General features: G+C 40.8%; 1 protein-coding gene across 5 annotated transcripts in view; it reads left to right on the top strand.

The window, feature by feature from the left end:
- SENP7 (SUMO specific peptidase 7) overlaps positions 1 to 21103 on the top strand; it is a 36621-nt gene extending 15518 nt beyond the window's left edge. For all 5 annotated transcript variants that reach the window (XM_081002645.1, XM_081002647.1, XM_081002646.1 and 2 more), the window contains 18 exons: positions 2707 to 2810; positions 3649 to 3827; positions 4475 to 4823; positions 4901 to 5073; positions 5537 to 5674; positions 6359 to 6392; positions 7692 to 7868; positions 8990 to 9252; positions 13524 to 13657; positions 14086 to 14202; positions 14371 to 14490; positions 14724 to 14816; positions 15317 to 15534; positions 16048 to 16100; positions 16379 to 16419; positions 16607 to 16675; positions 17569 to 17716; positions 19220 to 21103. In XM_081002645.1, the coding sequence (XP_080858771.1) occupies positions 2707 to 2810; positions 3649 to 3827; positions 4475 to 4823; positions 4901 to 5073; positions 5537 to 5674; positions 6359 to 6392; positions 7692 to 7868; positions 8990 to 9252; positions 13524 to 13657; positions 14086 to 14202; positions 14371 to 14490; positions 14724 to 14816; positions 15317 to 15534; positions 16048 to 16100; positions 16379 to 16419; positions 16607 to 16675; positions 17569 to 17716; positions 19220 to 19357 (2548 nt within the window). In that variant the 3' untranslated portion in view covers positions 19358 to 21103. The remainder of the gene's footprint in view (positions 1 to 2706; positions 2811 to 3648; positions 3828 to 4474; positions 4824 to 4900; positions 5074 to 5536; positions 5675 to 6358; positions 6393 to 7691; positions 7869 to 8989; positions 9253 to 13523; positions 13658 to 14085; positions 14203 to 14370; positions 14491 to 14723; positions 14817 to 15316; positions 15535 to 16047; positions 16101 to 16378; positions 16420 to 16606; positions 16676 to 17568; positions 17717 to 19219) is intronic.
- The last annotated feature ends 974 nt before the right edge of the window (positions 21104 to 22077 follow it).

Genomic DNA, 22077 nt, shown 5'->3' with positions numbered 1-22077 from the left:
AGACCACTGCAATCAAGCAAATGCTGCAATAAAGGGAGTCACACCATTTATACTGTTTCCCAGTGCATATAGTTATGTTTACACTATAATGTGGTCTATTAAGCCAGGCCCCCCTGGCTGAAGGGGCAGGAGGGGGAAAACCCAGCTGCAGCCCTAGCCAGCTGCACTTCAGTGGCCAGATGAGGGGCAGTTGGGGCTTGGCTGCCTGCAGCTGCACCCGCATCCTCGTGAGGAGCAATATCTGCCGAGCACAGCAAAATGAAGTATGCCTGTATATAGCACTTGGGCTTGAAATATTTGTATGTGATTGCTTGACATGGGGGATTTCTGGGTATTGAAAACCAACAGATTAAGCTTTATAGGGAGTAAGTACAGTGGTACCTCGGGTTACAGACGCTTCAGGTTACAGACTCCGCTAACCCAGAAAAAGTACCTCGGGTTAAGAACTTTGCTTCAGGATGAGAACAGAAATCGTGCAGCGGCGGTGCAGCGGCAGCGGGAGGCCCGATTAGCTAAAGTGGTGCTTCAGGTTAAGAACAGTTTCAGGTTAAGAACGGATCTCTGGAATGAATTAAGTTCTTAACCCGAGGTACCACTGTACAAGTAACCAACTTCAAAAATTACTTTAGCAGTAGTTTTTGCATTTTACACTCTTGCGAAATGTGTGAAGACTGATACTGGATATGATAGAGGGGAAATCTGGGTCTTTGATACTTGCACTTGGTTTAACTTTCAAAATTCAGTGTGTTTGAGTTGAATCAACATAACAGATTATTTCCTATTTCTTTCGTTTATTTCACTGAAAATATCCCAGCAAGTCAAAGCCAATAATTTTTTTTTTGGCCACATTTCAAAGTGCTGTTGTTTGTCAGTGAGTTCATTTCCTTGGCATAAGGTTTGGACATAAGACTATGAGAGCCAATGTGGTGTGGTGGGAGACCTGGGTTTAAAATCCCAGGTGGCCACAAAGCTCACTGGGTGATCTTGGGCCAGTCACTGCCTCTCAGGCTAACCTACCTGACAGGGTTCTTGTGGGGCGAGGGGGGAGAACTACGTACGCTGCCTTGAGCAACAGAACACTGTATGCTGAAGAACGGAGGTTACAGAAAACACAATCTGTAAAAGGATGGTTAGGAAAGGTGAGGGGTTTTGTTCTAACTGGCCAAACAGACATTTATGGGTACAAGGTACCTCTGGTCTTGAATGGCATCCGTTCTGGAGGTCTGGCCGCATCCCAAGGAATTTGCAACTGGAGGACCACTTCTGTGCATACACGCGGCATGGTTTACTGCTTCTGTGCATTCGTGCGGGGTGGTGAAACCTGGAAAAATGCTTTTGGGTTTGCTGCGTTCACATCCCAAAGTTTATGTATCCAGAGGGATACGTAAGCGGAGGTACGACTATACATTACTTTCTCAGTCAAATGGAAGTCTCAAAGTACTTTAAGAGTTCCCGCTGCTCTCCGGAGGCTTCAGGTTCCTTTCAACCTGCTCTTTGGGGCTGGCGGGGGGAAGCCCGGCTTTCCCCCGCCAGCCCCAAAGAGTAGGTCGGGGAGCAGCGGAAAGCCTGCGCCAGCCTTCCTGCTGCTCCCCGAGCTTGTGGGGCTGGCGGGGGAAGCCTGGGTCCCCCCCAGCCCCAGGGACCACACATTCGCTCCATAAGACGCACAGACATTTCCCCTTAGATTTTAAGAGGGAAAAAGTGCGTCTTATGGAGCGAAAAATACGGTATATTAATAGTAAAATTGTTATCCTTGAACAGTGTCTGTTGATTTCTGTATTTATTTTTCTGTGGGCTGTGTCTAACGCTGTGCATGCGGGTCTAACACTCACACAACAGAATGTCTTCTCTCCCTGCTCACCCTCAGAATCTGCTCTGCGGGGTCCCTCTGAAGCAGATTGTGAGGGTTCGAGGGGCTGTAGAGGAGGAGAAGAGAAAGTTCCATTCTGCAAGCAGAAGTCTGCTGTGCAAGTGGAAAAGCAGGATTGGATATGTCCAACTAGTTGTTACTGCTAATGGAAATATAATCACAGAAGATGGGGATAGATAGATAGATAGATCTCATTTATATTCCTTTAATTTGCTAAAGCAGTGAAAATATAGTGAGATTGTCTGCTGGCTTCTTTCTGATTGATATGCTAAATCAATAGCAATTTATTATATTTGTATTTTTTAATATGCCTGCTTGTAACACCCATTACTTGATACATAAGTCTAGTTAACTTGTTTAATAACAGCACAATCTTGTACATGGTTTTACCCAGAAGTAAGTTCCATTGTTTGCAGTAGGGCTTACGTCCTATTAAGTGCATTTAGGAAGGTAGGATTGCAGCCCCTGTGTATGTAAACATATTTCTGATTACATATATGAGGGGAAATAGAACATGTTTCTTTTCCCCAACCTTCCTTTTCCTCCCTTCTTATAGTACAGAAGGAAGGAGGGACAGAGTGAGCCTAACTTGAAACCATACATTGTCACAGATATGACGTGACAAAAGGGCTTAGACTAAGATTATTTGTCAGAGATGGACTATGAGTCTTGTTGAGATCTGTTTGAAGGAGCATGAATTGGTTTTATTTTTAGTGACCATTGTGAAGGTTATAAACCAGGTAAGCAGTTGTAGCATCGTGAAATATACCTAAACAGTACTCATTGTTCTTGAAAACATATGGGTGATTAATATTTTGGTGTATTTTTTTCCACAGGCATGGGACATCTCAACGAAGGCCAAATGACCAGAAACCATATAAAGATGCAGAAACTCATAGCACTTTTTTGCCTTTAAAAAGATGTGACGTGATTCTAGAAGGTTAGTATTTTAGAAATTATGTAATATATTTTAATATTTGGATATGGCATTTGAACTAATCGGGTTTGCTGAGATAGGGTTCTCCTTCATCCAAACTAAGACATGGTTCTCCATCTCTGAAACTTTATGCAGTACAGTTTATGAAAGTTTTCTTATCTCCACAAAATAGAAATCCACGCTCTTTGATCATTTCAGCCTTGAAATAAATTCGACAGATTACAGGGCAGGAAATGTGTTTTGTGCCTTAATGCAAATTTTGTAAGGATGCTAATTCCATTTAACTTGATGATACATATTTCTGTGTAACGAGTTTAGGGTTAGGGTCTTGGAAATTCAAGGTTGCCCTAATGTTTAGCACAGTAAACTACTCCTTCATAAATTCAGTTAATGAATGATATAGCATGGATATCTTTTTCCTGTATATATGAATGAGTGGTAGTTCCAATATGTTGAATAACTGAATATAGAAAGTGCCAATTATTTCAGATTCTTAGATTCTTCAATAAGGAATAAAAGTGCTTTTTTTAGAGGAACAAGGCAAGTATTAAATATTTCTTACCATGATTGTGAAACATATAGAACATATATATGAAGAGAGGGAGGAATAGTTTCCAGAGTCAGAATTCAACTTGGAACATGTGAGGTTGCAAAAAAGTTTGGACTCCAGTCTTATCAAGGCTTAGCAAACACAGTAAGTCTTATCTCTGAGCAACATGCATAGGGTTGCCCTGTTAATATCCCCTTTAATGTAAGGTTTTCTACTTATGTCTAAAGCAGTAAAACAAGCATGCATGGCTAAGAGTATATTCATTTGCTAATTCCTTTATTTTTAAAAAAGACTGTAACATAAAGAATAAAGAAAGAGATTGGCCGGAGAAAACAAGAAAAGATTCCAAGAATTTCTTTCCTGGTTTGAGGGAAGCAACCTTTCAAAACAATGAGAGCAGAAAAAGAAGGAGTGATGTTTTCTCAAATCAGTGGAACATATATTCCTCACCAAAATCACCACTACCAAGTGTAAGTAACTTTTGCATGTTTTGGTAGCAGTAAAGATTGAGAAATTGTGCCAGTGGCATATAAGTCATTTTACATTTAATGCATACATACGTCAGTATATAGTCAGATATAAATCCCTATAGTGTTTGTACCAAACTCTGAAAATAAAAAAGCTCAGATACATAAGCAAGGCAATCTGTTTTCGAGTCTTATGTGAAAAGCTTTGCACTCAAAAATGGGGCTGAAAAGGTTTAGAAGAATCTAGATTTTCCAGAGGTCTCTAGGCTCAAGGCCATGTTGAGATCTAGAGGTTTCTGAGCTTCCCGCCTCTGGTGGAGCTCGTGTTCCTCCCATAGCGGTCCGGGTTTACTGCATGAGAGTGGCAGGTTTTGCAGGAAGGAGATACATAATTTTATGAGGAGGAGAACAGCTGGGAGGCCTGTAGTAGTAACTGTCTCCATGGTCTCATTCGAGGCAATCTGAGGCTCAGGAGCTTCCGTGCAACTTTTCCCACTCCTAACCTTAATCGGGTTCTTCCCACTGTTCCTTTGAGTTCACGCAGCAGTGGGCTTAATTGAAAGCTTATTCGTAAATTTCCACGTGTGAAGAAACTTCACTTTTACTGCCCAGAGTCATCCTGAATTTTTCATTTCATTTTAATTTTGCAGAAAGAACAGAGAACAGAACCAATTCAGTCACCTGGCTGCAGGAGCTCAGGTGAGAATTGCCAGAGTCATACGCATAGCCCTCAGCAGGAAAATATTCCCCAACCATTGGAAACGGACTGTAGTGAAGCATTTGCCAGCAGTAATGAGAACACTGCTGCTCACTGTCCAGGGGGGAAATGGTCCTACTCTTCTCCCAAGAGAAAGCACCCTTCTGTCACCAGCAAGGATGAGCAGGTTTCCCCACTCCTCAGCTCTGCTCAGAAGAAGAAAGCGAATACAACTCTACCTCCCAAAGAGCCATTGAATAGATCTGAAAGGAATAAAAAGTCGGCTGATTCGGCTGAACCAAGTATGTAACTGTAACTCCCTTCCCTTGTTTCCAGTCACTTGGAGTTAGAACCTTACACCACTTTCATTTTGCTTTAGTTGTGCTTTCTAGCGATGAAGAAGAGGGACACGCAGAGACAGAAGATCCAGAGAGAGACCTGCAGACTGAGAAAAGCCTCAAACTTGAGAAGAAGGAAACGGAACAAGAAGCTGTGTTACCTTTGTCAGAAGGGCAGCTATCACAGGTTGCAGCTGAAGGTGAAACAGAACAGGTAAACAATCAGCTCTAGAGGAGCTTTTCCCTCCCTTTATCATGCTAGAAGCCATATCATGTATCACTCCTGTATGACCTGGTCACCCCCATAGATATCAAAAGGATAGTGCACACCACTTCTAACCAAATTTTCAGTGAAGCTTACTTCTCGAAGCTCTTAGAATTATGGCCTCACAGTGAATTCTATTCCTTTGGTAATAGCTGCATAAATGGCACCACCATGTGGCAAAAAATGATTACCAGGGATTCAGTACATTATCAGCCTGGTACATTCAGTATGGTACCTTATCATTTGCTTCAAGCAGTAGAAACTTGATTGTTATCATTATCTACGCATGACACGTGTAAAACGGGATATGGAATGTCCACTTTAAAAAACAACAACCATTCTTACAAGTTTGAAATTTGGAGGAGAGGGGAGAGGAGACAGCCTCAACATGTGTGTGTTGTTTATTTTATAGGTTTCAGCTGAACCACTTAAACCGTGCTCCTCTGCAGATCATAGCACCTTCGGCGATCAGATGGGTCTTGCCTTAGATATAAATTTTGAAATAATTTATATTGGAAAATATAAAGGAAAAGCAACAGGTTGTGCCAGAGTAAGTTTGCTGCTACTGACCCATGGCGGTCGGGAGCTTTTCCATAAAGTTCTTGAACTTGCCTTTCTTGAACAACAGCCTCCCCTCATTCTGAGCCAGAAACTGGGGGCAGAAGGCATCAGAATAATTTTTTGAATATAGCACTGGAGTCTGCTATCCAAAGGAAAAAAGTGAAAAGATTCCACTGAGCTTCCAATAGTAGCCCCTAATGTGTGCCTAAGCAGCTCTTTGGCTCATGAGCTTTGTCTCTGGCCAGCATCCAGCCTTCAATTACAAGTATATATATCCTGCTGAGATGTAGTGAGATGTAGACATGCTGAAAAAAAAGGTGCAAAAACTTCAGCCTAAGTGTTATACATTAGCTTGCTTCATTGTATGTTAATGCGATCTTATTTTGAAAGTCCCTCAGTTTAAAAAAGTGTTTGTGGCACGAAGTGGGGATGCTGCTATTTACCTTAAAAATAAGTTTATTAAATGTTCACCTTTTGAGTAGAACATACTGTGAGGTGAATGCCCTTCAGATTGCCAGGCAAGTGTTAATTTTAGATTCAAAATTTGCAACATAAAGTTTGGTCAAAACACTCACTTATTCACTTTCCTCTGATTTAATTTCTAATGTATTAGCAGAATGTGTTTCCAAACAGTACTGTTGAAAATACTTTTTTTCTCTCTTTTCTTTTTAAGTTTACCGTCAGCTACATTCAGATCCCATTTGAAGGTAAGGCTCTATGATATTTTATTGCAGTTTGGTCAGCCATTTATATAAATAACAGTTATGTTTAGAAGATTGAAGTAAGCTATGTTTTTACAGTGTTGAATGTCACGGTTCCTAGACTAGGAGTGAGGACAAGAGCTCGGAATATGAGGAAAGGAGAGTGAGACTGTACTGCACAGCCTTCTTGATAACGCCCCCGGCCACCAATTAACCCCCAACTGACATGGTGGGAGTCCCAGGGGCTGCCCCTTCCCAGCCTGTGGACGATGAACAGGGTTCAGAGGCACAATAAGCTGGGACAGAGTGGGAGAGTTCAGAGGAGGAGGCTTGCCCAGCGATCCCTCTTGCGGAGAGATGGTGCTTCAAGAGAAGATTGGAGTCTTGTCCCCCTGGAAGAGGTTCCTGGCTTCAGTTCAGGAATTCCTACAGACATAGGGATTCTTGCAAGTTGTCAAGCTTTGCTTAACAGCTAGGCAGGCCAGCAGAGGAACTAGTTGGAACAACTTCACAGCTCCCATCCAGTCTTGCAACTTAATGAAAATCTTGGACTCCTGAACTTTGGCCCTTCCTGTTGGCCTCTATTGTTGCTATTCCTTTGCCTTGCAGAAACACCTGGACTAGATTCTGCTCTTTGCTGACCACTGAATTTGTACTGTTAGACTGCTGTAATAAATGTTCACTTCATTACTTACAAGTAAACACACCAGTGGGTTTAGTCTTGGGCAGGAGCCAGGGCATTGCCTATTGCTGATAATAATAATAATGTCTAATACCCCCTCAACTTTTTCAGAAGTGTCTAATATTTACATGTATTGGGGCAGGATGGCAATTTTTAATACAACACACAATTCCATCAAAAAGAGTAGTAGAGTACCCCAGGTTCAGTCTCTGACATCTCCAGTTTTAAAAAGATGATAGCAAACAACTATAAGAACTCTGCCTTAAAGACCCTTGTAAACTGCTTCCAGTTGGAATAGACAGTACTGAATTAAATGGACAAAGAAATTGACCTGGTATAAGTCAGGCTCCCTTCAATTTCACATAATAGGTTGTTTTGGAAAGAAGTGTTGACTGCTAGAGATAATGAGTCAAGCTTAGGATATCTGATATACCAGAAGCGTGACAAGTTTTGAATGAATGACTGTTCACATTTTTCAGAAATGATTTCATGTTCTTGAGAATCATGGTTTTGCATCTTGCTTAGTGATTATTTCCTTGAAAAACGGTAATGTGAAGCTGTGGTTGCTGGTGCAAGTCAATCCTGTATATCATCTTGTGTATTTCAAATTCTGTTCCCTGCAGTGGCTCATAAGAAGATTGAACTGTCTGTGGATTCTGTGCACTTAAGAAAGTTCGGGCTGTGGATGAATAAAGATTCTTCAACTTCAAGGAACTGCAATACCTTTTTTCTTTGGCTGTCATCAGATTATGTGGAGCAGATTGAAAAACAAATTGGAACGCTTATATTAAACAAGCAAGGTAGTTGGGAAATAATTAAATAATTTGATTCATAGCCAGAAATGGAGGGAGAGAGCTGGAGAGTCCTTGTGGCTTGTGAGCCCGAAGAGGATGTTGGTGAGAGCGGAGAAGGGACTGGAGGTGCAGTGGGGCTTTGTTCGGCTGCTCAGGCTCCCCGTCTAATAGCTGATGTGCATGGTGGCACAGCAGCCACTGCCATTGCTTCTCTGTGCAGCCTCCAGCTGGTCCCATAGCTTCTATTCCAGTTGTGGGTATTTTCGGTACAGTATTTTTGATCTGGATTGGAGAGCCGCAGAGAGAGCATTTAAATGGTGCTTAGGGGGTGCTTTTCCCTTAACACTTGCGGAGCACCGGAACGTAACCCCCAAATAATTGGGGAGTCACCTGTAGGCAGCTTCCAGTGTGAACCAGGTCCTCCATGGGAGCAAAGAGTCATGCTGAAGTGCACAGCCCCCACCTTGACACCCCTACTCACACTTCCCATCCGTGTAAGCTACAGTGTTGGGAGAGCAACCCCATCACCATCACCACCGAGCCCAAGTTCAGTAGGTGGCAACTGATGGCAACCAGCTGTACTGCCCTATTTGTGGATGGCCTCCTAGCAGTAACCATTGTGCATCAGGCTGATATCTTTTTATGCTCTCAGAACTTCTTAAATGTCACTTGGTTGCTCTTCTTTTTCACCTGCAATGCTTTTATGTCCTGTTTGCTTCTGGTACTTGTATATTTTCAGTTTTCTACTTTCTGTTCTTTTCTTAATTTTTGTTGTTGTTTCCCCACACTGAGAGCAGTATTAAACAGATCAATAAGCAAAGAAAGAAAATATTTTAAATCTACTGTCTCAGTGGAAGATAACAGTTTACAGAGACATCGCAATATGTTGTTGTTGTCATGTTTGCACTTCTGTTTGTAAGCTGCTTTGATCGACTCATTTTTGTGAAGAGGGAAAGTGGGCACACCTTTAAATTAATTAGATTTTGTCTCATAGACTTGTTTTGTATTATTTCTGCTCTGCCTTCTGCCTAAGCTACTGACTGAATTGCATAGATAAGTGAATAATTGCAGCTCCATAGTGCTTCCTGTAAGTCGCTGCTAACACATTGCTTTTTCATTTCTTACAGCTAAGAGTGTTGAGTTTATTTTTATTAAGCTGCCTCAGCTGCTCACAGAAGATGATCAGGTCATTCTGAAAAAAATAATTGTGGAAGTGAGCAAGAAGAATGCCTCTCCAGACCTCTGTGACTACTTACTGTGGGAGGACGCTGTTGAGTTTCTTAAAGAAATCCCACGTGAGGAAAATGCCTTCCTTGATCAGTGCTATGAAGCATCCCAGCAGCACTTACAGAAGGACAGCACTTCAGTTCTGATGGAACCACCCCCTCGGGTAAATCAGTTATTCTCAAATGATTTATTTGGAGTTACCAGAGCTGGGAAGGAAAATAACAGTTTCCTGGAGGGAACACTGTGCATTTAAAACTCAGAACCTTTACCATTAATTTTAACACTTTCCAGAGGTGTAGCTGTGTTAAGTCTTCTGCAGTAGAAACAACAGAATCTTGCGGCACCTTGAAAGACTGAGAGTGGAATCCAGAAACGCTTGAGAAGACTTCATCATCCTCTCCTCCCCACTGCAGCCTCATGCATGCCCCCCACCCACAAATGACAGAATTGTAGAGTTGGAAGGGACCCTCAGGATCATCTAGTCCAGTGGTTCTCAACCTGTGGGTCCCAGATGTTGTAGGACTACAACTCCCATCATCCCTAGCTAGCAAGGCCAGAGATCAGGGATGATGGGAGTTGTAGTCCAACAACATCTGGGGACCCACAGGTTGAGAACCGCTGATTCTAGAACCACACTGCAGTGCAGGAATCCAGGCCCATACAGAGCTCATCTGAGGCCTTGGGTAGGAGTCTTGTTAAAGTTATAAACCCAAACAAAAAAGCAGCCGGTCCTTGTGGAGCCGCCCCGCCCCGCCCAGCTGGCTGATCCCTCAGAGGCCCGGGGCAAGTGTACCTGACTGCCACCCCCCACCCTCTGCACGGGCCTGCAGGAATCTCCACTAGACCATATAGAATTGTCATATATTATTACATATTATGAAGCCTTTACTATTGCTATAAAGCCTTTAACCCTCCCCTGCCTTCTATACCTAGGCACCCATATATCTTCAGAGCACCAGTTCAGAGCTCTTACTATGCTCAGACACATTAATCAGTTTAGAGTCAGGGGTGTTCCCATCCAGCATACCCTGTACGTTCTTCCGTAATTGCACTGTTTTGTTGATGTTCCCTTGACTTGCCACCGGTGAGACAAAACAACAGACCTGACTGTGTTACCTCTCTACAGATTTCCTTCTAGGCAGAATCTACCAAACTTTCTCATTAGCCATTCCTTTGAGCTGCAGGTGCTTCATTGCATCCTTCGTCTTTCCTCTACTCCCCCCACTCATTTGTCCTGTCCTCCCCCTCCATTTGCTCTGTCATTTCCCCAGCCCTATTCTCTCAAGCATTCGCACGCCAACTCACTCCCTTTTTTTTTTTTTTTAATAATATTTATTACTTTTCCAACAATTTAAACATTACAAAAAAAAATATACAATACAATACAAAAACCAATACAAAACACTAACACATTAAACTAACCAAACAGTTTCAATATCTTATCTTTCATTCACTTATTTCAGTGACCTCCTCACACCTCCCTTTTTGTATTCCACTTCTGTTAATTGTTTCAGCAATTCCTTTCCATCTTCCTCTGTTTTCTATCCTATAATTATCTTAACACATTTTAACCTTATTTTTCCCTTTAATTTTCTATTAATCTATTTATACTTAATTCCTTATAACATTTCTACTAAAGCCATATAACTTCATTCCAACATTTTTCTAACATTCATTAATTTTACAGTATTTCTGTAAATAATCTTTACATTTTTTCCAATCTTCTTCCACCAACTCTTCTCCCTGGTCTCGGATTCTGCCAGTCATTTCCGCCAATTCCATATAGTCCATCAACTTCATCTGCCATTCTTCCCGGGTGGGTAAATCTTGTGTCTTCCAATATTTCGCGATGAGTATTCTTGCTGCTGTAGTTGCATACATAAAAAAAATTCTATCCTTCTTTGGCACCAATTGGCTGACCATGCCCAGGAGAAAGGCCTCTGGTTTCTTCAGGAAGGTATATTTAAATACCTTTTTCATTTCGTTATAAATCATTTCCCAGAATGTCTTAATCCTTGGGCATGTCCACCAAAGGTGAAAGAATGTACCTTCAGTCTCATTACATTTCCAACATTTATTGTCGGGCAAATGGTAAATTTTTGCAAGCTTGGCTGGTGTCATGTACCACCTATAAATCATTTTCATTAAATTTTCTCTTAGGGCATTACATGCCGTGAATTTCATACCTGTGGTCCATAACTGTTCCCAGTCAGCCATCATTATGTTATGTCCAACATCTTGTGCCCATTCAATCATAGCTGATTTCACCATTTCATCCTGAGTGTTCCATTTCAACAGCAAGTTAAAAATTCTTGACAAATTCTTAATTTTTGGTTCTAACAATTCTGTTTCCAATTTTGATTTTTCCACCTGGAAGCCAACTTTTTTGTCCATATTGTATGCCTCCATTATTTGATAATAATGGAGCCAATCTCGCACTCTGTTTTTCAATTTTTCAAAGCTCTGCAATTTTAATCTGTCTCCATCTTGTTCCAGAATTTCCCAATATTTCGGCCATTTGGCCTCCATATTGAGTTTTTTCTGTGCCTTCGCTTCCATTGGTGACAACCATCTTGGGGTTTTCTTTTCTAACAAATCCTTATTTCTTATCCAGACATTAAACAGTGCTTTTCTAACAATATGATTTTTAAACGCTTTATGTGCTTTTACCTTATCGTACCACAAGTATGCATGCAAACCAAATACATTATTGAAACCTTCTAGGTCCAACACATCAGTGTTTTCAAGAAGCAGCCATTCTCTCAGCCAGCAAAAAGCAGCTGATTCATAATAAAGTTTAAGGTCTGGCAGGGCAAATCCACCTCTTTCTTTAGCATCACTTCCTTCTCTCCTATAGTGCCAGGCTTCTTTTCCTCTCGCCAACTCAGATGCTTGCTTGGAGAGCTTCTTTCATTCACTCCCTTACTCTTGTTAGTCCTTCCTGGATGCTCTCTCCCTCCCTTTCCTGTCCAGGATGCCACCAGCACCTCCTTTGCCACCAGCCGCTGTTTTATCTTCCAGCTACTAGGGTATCTTCTAAGCCACTTCTGCACTTCTGGGTTGCCAAGCTTTGCATTTATGTGTTCTTCTCATCTCCAGCAACTCCCTATATGGGCAATGGCCACTTCCCTGCTCTATTTTACCATTCACTTCTATATTGTGCAAAATGTGAGGGTCTCACTGGCCTTGGGGCATTCATATTTTTTCAGAGTTATAGGATTAGTTCCTGGGTCTAGAGCTGATTTAAAGAGAGAGCCCTCATTCTTGCTTGTTGGCAATTCAAGGGTTCCCCTATGTGGAGTTCATCATAATCAAAGTGAGATAAACATCCATAGCTCGCTCCCTTGACGTCAGCTCCTAGAGACCAATACCTATATCATCCTCCCTGCCTCCCTGTTGCAGACCATCTTCTGCTTCCAGTATCAGGAGAGAGAGAGCAGGGGTTAGATTTCTCAGCTGGTCACTGCAGCAGCCAAATAAAATTTCACATTGACCAGGAACAAGGGAAGTTAGTGTAACTTGGTGTGGTGTACTCACATAATTAACTGGTCCCAATATATTATTGAGAGAAATGTATGCAATAAAAGTATTTTTATGGATTATATCATTTGTTTAGGGGTGGCATATTCCAGTCAATGAGATATCTGGACATTGGTTTCATTTGAACGTGATGCTGGGCACTAGGAACTCCCAACTATGCTTTTATCTCTAACACAGACTCTTTGTCCCCAGGCATGTCTCTAGAGGCCAGGTTTTCCGCAGTACGAAGTACCCACAGCTTCTATGCAAGCTGTTTGGGGCCCAAACACTTGGCAGTTCATCCTTGTGCACCTCTGTTCCATTTTCTGTAAATTGATGATGATAACCATCTCCATTGGGTGGCTGGTCAAGGCAGCAACCTTTATAAAACATTCCCAAGAGGAAGTGCCATGTAAAGGCAAGAAACTATATCCTTATGGGGTTTCTCAGTCTTTGTGTAAAAATTTTGTTTGACTGGAATCAGCTTTTATGTAACAAGTAGGCACTTAGAACGCAGCCATTAGTTTAGAACCTGTCCCTTGAATATGTATTTAATGGAACATATTCTAACTCTGTCTGATATTGCTCTTGTAATAATTCTATGTTGAATATACTTCAGTAGGAATAGGGTAACATTTCAAGGTGCTGAAGGAGAAGGTCTTTTCTGTGTAGAAGTTGTCCCTATACGCAGGAGAAACAGTTTTCTAAGGAGATTTCTATTCTGAATTGACGATCTCCTATATCTTACATGCCAAATAACAGATTTAGTGAGGGGGGAAAGTGTATTTTAAGTCGCCATATGTGATTTCTTGAAGCCAACTTTCAAGTTTCAGCTGACCTACTTGCAACTTTCTTATCCTTATTGGAGCCTTTAACAAGGACAAAGAAAGATGGTTTTGCCTTTCTCTCTGGCAGGAATCAAAACCAAGCCTCAACAAGCCCAGTTACATGCTACTGCAGCAGCCAAATAATGGTCATTATTCCTTTTCCATCACTTCCGTGCAGAAGAATGAGTGGAAAGAGTTGCGAGCGACTGGACCCGTTCGGAAGTATGTATGGTTGGTTACATGATACTGACATGTCCAGAAGGAAATTATATAGGGAAACACCCACTAAGCAGTGGCTTAGCATGAATACATGGGCTCCCAGAGAGGTGATTGTGGCTGCTTTGCTCCTGTGGCCTGTTGCCGTGGTGCTGCTGTGAGCTAAGCTGTGTCATCCAAACCTTTGTTCATGGTTTTATCCCCAGACAAAGCATGAGGTATAGCCAAGATTTCTTCTATGGCTTAGCACATGCTATGTTATGGCTTAGCTTGGTGTTACTTGTGAACAGAGCCATTTATCTCTTGTCCACCTTTATAGATAAATGATCAAACAGCTTGTTGTACTCTCCTGTCATTCGTTATAACTTAATAAGAACTTGATCTGCTTTTCATTGAATTATCAGAAGGTATTTAATGTCTCTTTTGCTTTCTAGCTTGATCGTTTACCCTCCTCCACCTGCCAAAGGGGGACTGGGTGTCACAAGAGAAGATTTGGAGTGTTTAGAGTATGGAGAATTCCTCAATGATGTGATCATTGACTTTTACCTTAAGTAAGTGTAGTAGAGTAAAATAAGTATGGTATATAATATGTTCCACTCTGGTTACGTGGTGCTAACGCCCGTGGGGAGACTCATTTTCACCCCTGCCTTTGTACATGAATGAATACAAGATAAATTTCCACATGCATAATATTTGCACATCTTTTGCATTTTTGGTAGGTATCTGTTGTTGGAAAAAGCCCCCAAAGAACTTGCTGAGCGGTCCCATATATTTAGCAGCTTCTTCTATAAGTGCCTGACAAGGACAGAGGCAAGCACTGAAGAAAACCCAAATCTTTCGTAAGTTATCTTTCAGTGTTTTCTGGTCTGCCTTGCAGTCATATCCTTCTGGAAAAAGGAGTTTCCTAATACCTGGCGTGGGCCAGCTAATACTCTATAATTGATTTGCCTATTTTGCATATTAAGGATCAATATGAACAATTTATATCCTCCTTTGCTGGATTTGGAGGGACTGAAGAAAATGCTTCTTCTAGTTCTGACAGACAGAATTAACTGGTTTGTTATCCACACAGGATAGCACAAAGAAGACACGGAAGAGTAAAAAGATGGACTCGACATGTAAACATTTTTAGTAAAGACTACATTTTTGTGCCTGTGAATGAAGAGTAAGTTTGCTGCATTAATTGAAATCTAAGTCTTTTCTCAACTTGTAACTTCAGTTGCAGAACATTTAGCTTGTATTTATACTCTGCATACTCAGAGTTGCCTGTGTATATAGAAGCCTATAACTGTTTCGTTTCCAAACTGATAAGCACTCAGTTGCCCAAGTTTGCTATTAGGGAGAATTATGATGTTGCTTACAGATTTAAAATAGAAATGGTCTACATACTTGGTGTATGTGCAGTTGATATCTAGAGCTTGGGTAGGTGTTTCTAAAAGTGATTATAAAGCCTGAAATTGTTTAATGTCTGCATGCATCCTCTATTGTAATTTAATTTTTATTTAGGCACGATGCAGAAAGAGGGAAGCACTCTTTTGATTGTATTGAGCATAGTTATCAGATCTTAATGGATATCACAGTGGGAAAAGGCAATCGTAGTTCCAATTCCCCCCCCCCCCTTTCTTTTTTTAAAGTATCAGATACTGACTTTTTCTTCCTTTCCAGGTCTCATTGGTACATTGCAGTTATTTGCTTCCCTTGGCTGGAAGAAGTTGTATATGAGGATTGCCCAGATCAAGGTTCACCGCAGTCATGCGCCCAGCAATCTCCACGTCAGCCAGAAATTAAACATGGCACTATTAGAACAGAATCAGTTTTGGTCTTTAATGATACCAGGAGTGATAAAGAGCAGCAAGACTTAAATAGCAACCTACAGCCCAAAGGTAATGTTTTAAGAACATATGCTAGATGATGATATATGGTTTAGAAATATAATTATATAAAAACCTCTTGGATGAATGAATTTGCAGGTAAGCTAATTGGCTCCAGAGAAAAATTTGTAGACTACTTACCCATGCAAGAATCAGTTTGTTGACTTAAGAGTACACCAGTGTTCTATGAATCGCTCACTGATAAAATTATCTCCGAATGTCAACACAAGGCGTACAGTCTCAGCATTTGCTCATCAATGCTGCAATAATAGAAGTAGCTCTGAAAAAATGTTTCATTTTAACCGAGCGCTTGAGTTAATGCAGTGGAATGTGTTGGTAACCAGCTGGCAAAGATGAAATAATATTCTTTTACATATTATTCTGTCACTGAGAATTACCTTGCTGCAGATGATTTGCTTCAGTTTATGACCAGGGCTTTTGCATGCCACACATTTTCAGTATAAACCCCCCTCCTTCAATGTCATTGTTATTTTAAACTATATTCTGTTGTCTTTGGCATATTAGATAATGTTCAGCAAGCAACTGTATCCCCAGGATTGGATCACAGAGCTCTCAAAGTAAGTGACTTTGGCCCTGTTTGGATGATCATATCTCAGCTTAACAAGCTGTGATGTAAATGAGCCTTTTGCTCACACCTGCAGCCCCCTCCTTTCTTGGCAATGTGACCAGTCAAAGCAGGAAGCTTACAGTGAACTGTGGTTTGGAAAGGCAGGATATACATTAATTAAACTGAACAAGAAGTGCTTTTGTTTAACTGCTAATATATTGGGTAAGGGTCATATTTGCTTATTTGGTCTTGCTTCTTCTGATCATAGTTTGTGAATGTGTTTTTCAGAGCTCCTCAAGCACTTCTAAAATGAAGAAAATTTGCAAAAGGTGGGCATTTACATTTGTAATAATACTACAATATGGGGCCATATTCACTTTTTCTACACATACTAATAATAGTCATTAGTTATCCTAGTGGTACGAATCTATTTTATTGAAATTTCTCCTGAAATTCTTAAAACAAGCATTGATCCTTTGTGTAATGGAAAATAAACATAATTTTTCTTTTGTATAGGCCATGTATCCTCATCTTAGATTCCCTAAAGGCAAGTTCTGTGCAGAATACAGTTCAGGTCTTGAGAGAGTGAGTAATGCTGTGTTTCATTTGATTCTGCTTTTTAACGGATAATTGTGTTTAAAGTGATATTGATCTAAGTCTGTTTTTATTGTATATACTGTGAGCAACCTGGTGCTCTTGTATTTTGAAGGAAGGATATGCTATTAAAACGGTATGTAATATAGAGTTTTGATCTAATATTTTAGTATGTTCATTTCTATTTCTTATAGCCTTACTCTTATAGATCCCTGCAACCGAATCAATAAATGATTGCATGTAATTTTGCTTTGTAAATCAAGACGAGAGACTGCATGTTTTGAACATTTTAAGTTGCACATTTCAACTGAAAATTACATTGCCAATGAGCAGCAGTGGACAGCCAACACAATCTGCTCCAGAACCAACACTGAGTAGACCCAAAGGCCTGGGTAGCCCCCAGAATATCACATAATAAATAGTGTGCTAGCTTTCAAGTTCCATCAAGCCAGATAGAAAGGTGGGTGGGAAGCTCATGGAGTCTGATAACAAATAGGATCCATCTTAAGACCGTGGCCAGATGGAGACTCCATGGCTTCGACTTCAGTCAGGTTTTTCCCTCTCTGCCCCCTACATAGCTCTGTTTGCCATCTAACCTAAAGAAGAGTTCTGGAGAACTCAATAGCTTGCATACTATTTTGTGATACTGTATTTAGTTAGACCTAATAAAGATACTGCCCCGATATTAAAATCAGTGTGACTCAAATTAACGATGGTTAGCTTTCCACGTTGACAAGAGGATATAAATGCAGCTAACTTAGGTTACAACTTACCTGGAAGTAATCCCCGTTGGAACCTTTAGGGCTTACTTTAGCGTAGACACGTTTAGGATTTCAGTCTTAACCTGCATCCACCCACCGTATCTTTCTCTGTTTTCATTTCAGATATCTACAAGCAGAGTGTGAAGCAAAACGCACATTTCGTGTGTTCGACAAATCAACAATGGTGGATTTCTGTCCGAGAGTTCCCAAGCAGCATAACAATAGCGACTGTGGAGTATATTTACTCCAATACGTGGAAACTTTTTTCCAGGTGCAAAGCATTTCAGTGGTCCTTTGGGATGCTATTTTAAATTTTCTGGATAGAACTATCAAATCCTTCCTTCCATAGACAACTTGAGGAATGGGAAGGCCGATTTGATAGCTTCCAGTGCCTGCTTGGGGCAGGGTGTGTGTGTGTGTGTGTGTGTGTGTGTGTGTGTGTGTGTAGTGTTTTCATTCTTAGGTATTTTTGTTACTGCTTCTGGATTTACTTTATGTTCAGTATCTGGTGCAGGATGACCTATCTACTTGGTAGTAACTATTCTGCTTGCAGGCAGATCTAACCTTTGATTAAATTTGCAAATAACGTAAGTTTATTCCTGTTTCAGGAATATGTGTGGGGTTTTGTGATTTCTTGTTTCTTTGCAGGGGACTCTGATTATTCTGAATCCCCTTCCTGGTCTGCAGTCCTGGCATTCTATGAGAAAACTCTGAGCGAGCAACCCTTTTCATTTATTCATCTTACTTTAAATACTTATCTGTATGGATATGGATATAGATTCCAAAAGGATCCAGAGGCTTAAGAATAAAAAAAAGAACAGTAATAGAAATTAACATATTTTAGTGTCATAACACTAAAACAACAACAAAAGGAAATCAAGGAAATAATCAACACAGGCGTTTGCACCCAGGTTTTTATTAGCTTCATATTACAATAAGAGGACAAGGCTTGGGGAATCTTAAGAGGCAGAGCATAAACAGAACATTAAGTATCCATAATGTTTAGCAGTAGTTGTATGGGTGTGGACATCTCACCCCATGACCTACCAATCTGGGCTTGCTCTTGCTCTAGGCCAGGCATAGGCAAACTTGGCCCTCCAGATGTTTTGGGACTACAACTCCCATCATCAGAGAAGCGGACACGGAGCAATGGATCCAAACTACAAGAAAGAAGATTCCACCTAAACATTAGGAAGAACTTCCTGACAGTAAGAGCTGTTCGACAGTGGAATTTGCTGCCAAGGAGTGTGGTGGAGTCTCCTTCTTTGGAGGTCTTTAAGCAGAGGCTTGACAACCATATGTCAGGAGTGCCCTGATGGTGTTTCCTGCTTGGCAGGGGGTTGGACTCGATGGCCCTTGTGGTCTCTTCCAACTCTATGATTCTATGATTCTATTCTATTCTATGATTCTATTCTATTCTATGATTCTATCCCTAGCTAACAGGACCAGTGGTCAGGGATGATGGGAGTTGTAGTGCCAAAACATCTGGAGGGCCAAGTTTGCCTATGCCTGTTCTAGGCAGCTCCTGAAAGTGCAGTTCTATCCAGCATTGTGCAACAGTTCTCGGAAGAGCAACAATGCACAAACTCATTCCACGCACCCCCTCCCTTTTTTTGCTCCAACTCATTGACAACGTATGTTTGTCTTAATTATAGTTTGTTTAATACGAAGTGAACTGTGGGATTTTTTGCCAGGAGAGCAGGATATTTTGTGTCTTTGTGCCTTTTTAAATTAATGTAACACTACCCTTTTCTCTCTCTTTTTTAATCACCAGAATCCTATTGTTAACTTTGAACTTCCAATGCACCTGGAGCGGTGGTTCCCTCGCCAGATGGTGAGAAGCAAGCGGGAAGAAATTAGAGACTTAGTCTTGCAGCTTCACTTGCAGCAGCAGAGTGGCACCAAAAGCTAGCCTGAATTTCCGTCCGATTTTGCAAAAGAACTTTGTCCCAGGCGTACTGGAAATCCGATCGGCAGCGTTTGTGCTTCTATTCTTGCAGAGAAGACAAACTGCAGATAAAATGGTGTGCATTTTATATCCAAGTTGATCTGTGGGTCATTGTGAGAAAATGGAACTACAAAATAGCAATTATGTAACTTAAAGTAAATATTTGTGACATCGACCAATTTTATTTGGAATATAGAAGCAGCATAACTGGAATGTGCTGCAGAGATGGGAAAACATTTTAGCCCTAAAGGGTTCATTCCTAGTTTCCAGATACATCTGGAACTGTGTGAAACTACATGAAAGGGAGACATTAACAACCCATTTTAGGTAGGGATTCTTCCCATGTGATGTCTTAAAGCCATGTGTGTCCTCTTGCAGACATCTCTCCCATGTCAAAAATGGTATTGTTGAACAGATGTTTATTCTGGTTGCTTTGAATAGGTCACAAATGCTACTGGTCTCAGTGTTTTTTTTATTTTTTTATTCTGACATACCTTGCTCTTTCTTAGAAGTTGACATGCCTAAAACCTTGCTCTTACATTTTTGGAATTCAAGAGTGGAATGTAAAACCATTCCTGAAATTTAGAAAGAGATGTTCTTTTTTTTCTTTCTGTGTCTGACTTGATCACTTAAACCAGATTCAGAGCTGTAATCGTTCTCTGCTGTGCAGCAGTTAAACGAATGCTATGAATACTATGTATTTCACTATATATATAAGGCCATATGGTCTTCGCTGTACTGGATACAGTTGTAGCTTACATCTGACAGGGCATCACCCTGGCAAGAGTTGTTTAAGTGTTTCAGTAATTGTATTTGTTTGTGGGGAGTGGGGAGAGAAATGTGATTGTTAATCACTTGGGCTAAAATCCCGTTTTCACTTAGGGTGAAGCCCATGTAGCATGAGCAGGCATTTGCTTGTGCAAAGGGGCTTCTCCCTCTTCTGCTTCCCCAGCCGCCCACTCTGGGACTCTGTGGCAGAATTTGTGGTATGTGGGTGGCAGGAACTGAAGGAGAAGAGAAACCGGAAGCCCCACTGCATTTCCATTGCACAATCAGGTGGGCACCATGGGTTGTCACCCTTACCTGCAAGTTAAGTCCCACAGAACACAATGGGACTTAGAACCAGGTAAGCATACGCAGGGTTACGTTGTGAATAATGTAACCAAATTCTATGGAAGGGAAAACTGCTGGTTTTAAAACAGGCACTGACTCAGTTATTTCAGAGACATAATATACTTTGAAAAGCTGAATGCTTGTGATTCCCCCAAGTACCTATACTTGTAGGAAGAGCTAATCATGCAAGAGGTTCAGCTGAAGTAAAAGTCATTTGTGATACATTGTCAAATATTTAAATCTGGATTGATCGTGTATTTGATAAGCTACAAGTACTGACTGAATAAATATAGTTCCTTTTTTCCAAAAGATGTGAGCTTTCTCACGGACATGCTTCTGCCATAATTCATAACAGAAGGAATAAGAGACTTGTTAGAGAAGGGGTTGTATATCATTACTGTGTTTGAAAATTGTGTTTCAAACAACAGCAACCCAGAACTCCTGTATTATAAACTAGAACCACCACTAATGACTTGGGACAAACAAGACAAAGCCCGGAAACTTGAAGTGAAAATTTCTTTTAAGCACAGAAATACTTGTTTCTTTGCATTGACTACTGAAATTGTAATGGCTATCAAGTACAAATACTTTTGAAGACTCGTGTCGCATACCCTTTTTCCAGCATGAGATAAGGGGGGCGGGGGAGAGACTACATACACTGCCAGTTGTGAACATGGTAAGATTGTGTATTTTGCTCTGATTACATGTATTGGAAATTTTGTTTCAAAATATCTGGAATCACAGCAAAATAGACATTTGATGTTGCCCTCAAATGTACATTTTCTGTATGCACATAGTAACTATCTCCCCCCCCCCCCTTTATTTTTAAGTATGTGTGAAGTGTGGCACTGAGCCAAAACAAGTGTCACAGAAAGAAGAAAAAGTTGCTTAGAAATTACTTTGCTAAGTATTTTCACTACAGCCAGTGGTACCTAGCAGGGGCACTTGACACATATATTTCTTGACCTATGGCTGTTTAATTGGATTTTCTGCTCACATTTCTGTTGAAAATACTCCCATGTCCTTTGCCATTCGAATGTGAATCGTCTAGGTGTAATTTTCATGGGGCTTACATGTTTCGTGTTCAGCCAGATCTTCATTCTTTCTCATATGAGCTCCACACTGTCTTTCTCTCATGTATTATTGACTTGCTTCATATCGATGAGAATACCAGAGGAAAGAAGAACCATCTCAGCCCTAGTATATATAAAGTACAAGGTGATAAAGCTTGCAGGGCTGTCTTCCCCCAGAATCTAAAGCATCTCAGTAAGAACCCAGCAGCAATAAATGCCTCCAAACTTATTTATTAATTAAGAATGGTCACATTGTTTATATTGAATGGCATATTGGAGTGGATGGGTGTTTAATTCTTATAAATTGTAATGTCTGTTTTAAGTTTCTTCCATAAAATTACCTGCCTGTTCTGGATCTTGAGTTCATTTGTATGTTTTTTTTTTCAAATTAAAAGAAGCAGCAACTTTGTTAGAACATAATTGTTTGTTGCATTTTTTTTACCCTTCCATTCGCTCAGGATCATATACCGGGTTCCCTACCTCCTCTCTTATCTTCAC

Source organism: Podarcis pityusensis, assembly GCF_964106645.2.
Source record: "Podarcis pityusensis genome assembly, chromosome: 4".
Lineage (NCBI taxonomy): Eukaryota > Metazoa > Chordata > Lepidosauria > Squamata > Lacertidae > Podarcis > Podarcis pityusensis.
Note: the sequence above shows the minus strand (reverse complement) of the source record. Positions and strands in the feature narration are given on the sequence as shown.